Here is a 6,000-nt window from a genome sequence, read left to right on the forward strand (position 1 = left end):
CCAATTCCTTCATTATTTATCAAACCTTTTAACAATGAGTAAACAGCTCAACAGCTGCAGAGCTAAACAAAAACAAAACTGGCACCTACACTCCTCTATAATAAAATACACAGAACTATTTCCCTCTAAATGGATTACACCGACCTTCCTCTAAGCATTGTGTACTGAAGTAAACACACTCTTACAAAACCTGATCATATTGATTCATTTATTTATAGAATGCCAGAACCAATGGGTTTTGTCCTTCTACTTGTTTGCTGACACATTTATTGCCAAGTAAACTTAATACAAGAAAGCTTTACTGTGTCATGCCTTTGTGATTTTGGTCTGGGTCATTAAATCGGGTTGGTTGTGTATGTGCTGTAATTGTGGCAGTGCAGGTCATTAAAAAGCAAAACAGCTGTACAGTGAGTACAGTGTTGGGCACAGTGTTAAGATCAATGTTAGTGTGTTAGGCACTGTGCTGAGCAGTGTGTTAGTGTGTTAGGCAGTGGGTTAAATACTGTTGAACAAGGTGTTGGGCAGTGTATTGGGCATTGTGTTAGTCGGTGTCTTGGGCAGTGTTTTAAGCACTGTGTTGGGCAGTGTGTTGGGCACTGTGTTAGTGTTAGTCAGTGTGTTAGTTTGTTGGGCAGTGTTGGGCACTGCGTTACAGTGTTAGTTTGTTAGTGTGCTGTACAGTGTGTTAGTCAGTGTGTTAGTGTGTTGGGCAGTGTGTTGGGTATCGTGTTGGCCAGTGTCTGAGCCCTTGAGAGGTTCTCTCTCATATTCCACAGGCATCTTGGTCTCCCTACTGCAGCACTTTCTCTTTGGGCAACAGAGAGTCCAAATCAAGGTGAAGCCATCCCTCCAGGTCAGACACCTTGTACAGTCTGTCCCACGCGCTAAACACCTCATCTGCTGCACATGTGCGTGTGTGCGCATCTCAGAGGATGCTGACCCACTTTACGTGTGGCTAATCCTGGATCATGTAGGCTCAGGGAGAATTACTGGCCTACTCTCACATTCTGCTCTGAGCAGGACAGATGATAAAAATACGACTTTTATAACAGCAGAACACAGAAGTCGCCACATAGTGCCAGAACACAGCACACATCTGGGCACACACACACACACACACACAGAGGGAACATGTGACGTACAGAATGAGAGAAACAGATGAGAGAGCTTCCTCCTCCTCCTCCTCTTCCTCCCTGAGTCACTGTGTTTAGTGATTTTCTTCTTTCTCTTCTGGCTCTATTTCCTGTTCCCTCCTGAACCCTCTTCCTCCCCCTGTCTCCTGTCATCTCTCTGTGCTTCCCTCCCTCTGATTGGTTCAAGGGCTGGCACAGCAGAGCATAACCCACAGGCCCAGACTAATGGGTGTATCACAAAAGCAGATAAACATGTTATTCTCCTCCAAACTCTGAAGTTTTGATGTGTATGTGAACGTACGTATGCATTTTGTGTCAGCTAAACGTCTAAAACCTTCTGGTGTCTGTAATGTCTGTCCCTGCGGTTTATTTATGCTGGCAAAACCAAACAGCGATGGAAAAGGAGAATGTGTGATCATAAATGTGGGATCAGGAGTAGGGCTGAGGAAACCCCTGTGGTGAGACCTTTTAATGGGGAGGGACATGACGCCAGTTCTTTACGTTTGAGCTATCATCAGTAGGTTGAGACCGTGAGAAACGTCTTACGCTATTGCATAATATACAAGTGGAGTCCCACCAGCTCTACTTATGGGTCTGTCCCAGCACCAATCACCCACAAGCTCCATCTGTTCATAGACGTGTCCATTGAGAGGACAGACTTTGCAGGATTAAACAAAAGCAATAAGACCAGCAACATGACCGAGAGAAGACATGGAGAGACAGAGAGAGAAAGAGATGAAAAGAGATGTAAGGCATAAATAGAGAGAGAGAGTGACATAGCTAGAGAGAGGCAGGTAGTGAAAGACAGAGCGAGACAGTGCGAGACAGAGTGAGCTAATAAGAGACAGTGAGACAGTGTGAGACATTGAAGTATTCAGAGACAGAGTGAGAGAGTGAGACAGAGTGAGGTAATAAGAGACAGAGCGAGACAGAGTGAGGTAATAAGAGGCAGAGTGAGACAGTGCAAGACAGAGTGAGGTAATAAGAGACAGAGTGAAACAGTGCGAGACAGAGTGAGGTAATAAGAGACAGAGTGAGACAGTGCGAGACAGAGAGATATTCGGCTGAGCCTGTGTGGGTTTCAGGCTGCCCAAGGCAAACTCAGATTTAATCTTTATCCAGATTAACTGTAAAACAATGCCACATCACAGACTACATCCCCAAATCCCAGCGCGCACACATGCAAGAATATTCCGGCTGCTGACTCAACACACCCAGACATGCTTCCAGACCAGAGAACCTAGGGCAGTAACTGGGAGTTACAGTTCTGGTTTCCTGTGAAAGCATTTGTACTTTCACAGGAAACCAAAAGCTCTTCAGCCAGATTAGCCAACACCTTCCCCTGCTCTGCTGATGGCAAATGTTCTCATAAGATGGTCTGGACAACAGCATCAGCCAGACTAAGCGTGAGGATGCATGGAGAACCACTACAGTGAGGACGCAGGGAGAACGAAATTAAATAATGAAACTGATGAGTGAAACGCTACACTTGCTATTCTTGTAGCTTCACTGTATTTATGCTATTTGTGTTTTGGTTCAAAAGTGACCTACATGCATTATATTACAGAGTGGAAGAAAATAGTTTTTTTTTTTGGAAATTTGGAAATTTTTGGAAAACTAAGATATACAGATGAGAAAAGACACACACACACGTACATACACACACACGTACATACACACACACACACACACACACACACACACACTCACCCACGGCAGGGGCATCGTACTCTTCTGCGAGCAGTATCTCTGGGGCAGAGTAGGCTAGCGAGCCACAGCTGGTCATCAGCATGGTTCCGGGCTGGAAGTGGTTACTGAAGCCGAAGTCCGTGAGCTTGACGGTGCCCTGCTGCCGGAAGAACACCACGTTCTCGGGCTTCAGGTCCCGGTGGACGACGTGCAGCCGGTGGCAGTAGGTGATGGCTCGCACGATCTGCGCGAAGTGCAGCTTGGCCGCGTCCTCAGCGACGCCACCCTCGTGCCGCAGGATGTAGTCGTACATGTCGCCTCCATCAGCCAGCTCCAGGATGAGGTAGAGCTTGGTGTGCGTGTCGATCACCTCATACAGGCGCACCACGTTGGGGTGCCGCACCAGCTTCATGCAGCGCACCTCCTGGAGCAGGTGACCTGTGGCCAGAGCGTCCAGCTTGGTCTTGTCGATGACCTTCACGGCCACGAGCTGGCCCGTGAAGACGTGGCGTGCCAGCTTGACCACGGCGAAGTGGCCTTTGCCCAGGGTGCGGTCCAGGTCGTACAGACCGGCGATCTTGCCCTCGTAGCCGCTCTTGGTGGCGGCCATTGTGGATCGAGGTGGCGTGCGCGATGGCAGAGGCAGTGCTGTGTGAACCAATGGGGCCGCGGGGAAACTGAAGGTCTAGTGAGTCATCGCCTAGGAAACATAAGAGGAAGGAGAGGCAGGGCAGGGTTAGCCTCTGGAAAGTTGTCCACCCACGTTATGCAGTCCAAAGTCATTCTGTTTAAATATCAAAAGACATCAGGAACTAGGTATGATTTACTAATCTCTCACCAGCCTTCACCCATGTGAGCGTGTGGGCGTGTGCTGTTTCACACATGACTGCTGGGAGGTGTGTGCAAGATCTTGTTCTTGTTAACATTCCAAACATTTTAACCTGATATATGATTGTTCAAACATGCCTTAGTTGGTTGTGAGTGATAGTTTGTGCATGTAAGAATGTGTGTGTGTGTGTGTGTGAGAGGTCTCAGTCCTTAGGCAGTGTGTACTGTGGGTGAACTGGTTATGTGAGGTTCCACACAGGCCTCTCGTTAGGACAGAGCTCATAAGACCTGCCTCTGTCTGTGTGACTCTAGTTAATACGCAACTGGTTTTAAGAGTAAAACAGTGGCCACATGACAGTCTGCTTAAGGCAACATAGTCGGGTTCACTCCTGAGTACTGAGACAAAGGGGTGATACAGTACCTAGGACTTCTCACAAACCGAGTGAGACAGAAAGAGAGAGACAGAGACAGACATACAGACAGGCAGAGAGCGAGAGAAACAGAGAGTGTTACAGTGGCTGTGTGTGAATGTGTGTGTGTAAGACAGCCATCGTTTGGAAGAGGATGTACCCTGCCCTGGTAGATATGTGTTGACAGAGACCGTCAACCTGTGAAGGAGAGAGAGTGATGCTATGGGTTCTGCCCTCTGCCTTCGCCACAAGACCTCAAACCTCACACGGCACATTTGAGAAGGACCTCACAACATCCACAAACTAGTCAACTAGCGACTAGCACTGCAGATGTCTGTAGGCCAAGCAGGGTTGGTTTTTTTTGGCTTTGATTATTCATATCAGTACTGAAATATCTTTTTGAATTAGTTTTAGTTAGAGACGCATTGTTGCATTGCCAGATTATCCTGAACTAGATTTTTAAATAAAGTAATCAATAAAAAAAAAACGGAAAAACAACAAAAGTCTGATTTTTGCAGCACTTGAGATTACTGTTGTATCACTTCATTACATTTAGAAGGTTGTAATTAGCTAAAAACACAGCTGATTAACAGTTACGACAGTTATATTGGTTGCTTGGTAACAGCATCTTGCCCACGGGCCTCTAGTTACCTAACAAACACTTATATTCTGTTTGATTTGGTTGGGTTACCTATCAAACATTTAAAGTTTCTCGTAGGGTTTCTAGACACCCTGTACCAAGGACAGGTATTTCCCACACAAGTCTGTACAAAGTACAACTCGTGAAACTGGCAGCATAGTCAGAATCAGACCTATTGTAAGCAGAAATGAGATAACAAACCGGATAACTCCAACCGTGACGACACCAACTCCCAGTGTGCAGCCATAGCAACACAAGCACATTTTGAAATAAAGAATGATGTGATAAAACCAGACTTTTTGTTACCCATGTTGAGTTAAAAAACTATTTGTCAACAAAATATACATAAAATAGTAGACCATTAATGTGAATCTGCTTTGAACTATAATTTTTTTTTTAAAAGGTTGAAAGTTCGTTCGTCTGTACACATTTGTGTCAAATCTTGTGATCAGGAGGTGTTACAGGTGGGTGTGGAGTTCACTGCATAGGTACGGTGGAAGAAGAGATACACCAGAGCCCGCGTCCCACTGCGATGTAACTGGGACACTGTGTGAGACCTCAGAGTGCAGGTTTCAGTCACACATCAAAGGCAACATGCTCCCAGAACCCTCAATGTTACCATAGCTGTGTTGCCATGGCGCATCCCGTCGCAAACAAACCTGGCTTAATCGTAAAGGATGACGAAGCAGGCAACATGGTTTTTCCTGCTTAAACGGTCACATCCAGGGGAGCTGTAGCTCCAACAAAAAATGTTTTTTTAAATCACTGGCTTGGTAGGCACTATTAATAATAAGAAAAGCATCTTCACAGGCTGTGGAAAGGAGCAATGGGGAGATGGAGAGGGGAAGAGAGCAGGGGATGAGGAGAGGAGAGAAGGATAGTGTTATGGTACTTAGGAACTAAAGAGTCAGGTGACACAAGCAAAGACCGATTGGTGCGGATCGATACGTGTAATGGGATATCATAATTAGTGTGTGTGGGCGCACATGTGTATGGTGTGTACACGTGTGTTGGTGCGTTTGTGTGTTAATGGACAGACGGAATGGTTAATGAGTAAAAAACAGAGTTTGGTGATGCACTTGGTTTCTACTGGGACTATACACTGGGACCAGACACACACACACACACACACACACACACACACACACACACACACACAAACACAGACACAGAGCATACTTGTCTGGAGAAATCAGTGCTGCTAATTATTGACCTACTACTTAGTCTGCCTAAGTGGGAGTCTACATCCAACATATACACAAACACAAACGCAGTCATTGTTCTGAAGACATATTTCAAT

The 6,000-nt window shown here is 46.0% G+C and overlaps 1 protein-coding gene across 2 annotated transcripts in view; it reads right to left on the reverse strand.

Moving 5' to 3' along the window:
• snrkb (SNF related kinase b) overlaps positions 1–6,000 on the reverse strand; it is a 24,250-nt gene that overhangs the window by 10,355 nt on the left and 7,895 nt on the right. Inside the window, exon 2 of one of the 2 annotated variants that reach the window (XM_081699024.1) lies at positions 2,844–3,507. In XM_081699024.1, the coding sequence (XP_081555150.1) occupies positions 2,844–3,507 (664 nt within the window). Of the gene's footprint in view, positions 1–2,843; positions 3,523–6,000 lie in introns of both variants that reach the window. The other variant, XM_027029241.3, reaches the window with a different exon arrangement.

This window comes from Electrophorus electricus, chromosome 16 (genome assembly GCF_041902795.1).
Source record: "Electrophorus electricus isolate QZ-2024a chromosome 16, ASM4190279v1, whole genome shotgun sequence".
Taxonomy (NCBI): Eukaryota; Metazoa; Chordata; class Actinopteri; order Gymnotiformes; family Gymnotidae; genus Electrophorus; species Electrophorus electricus.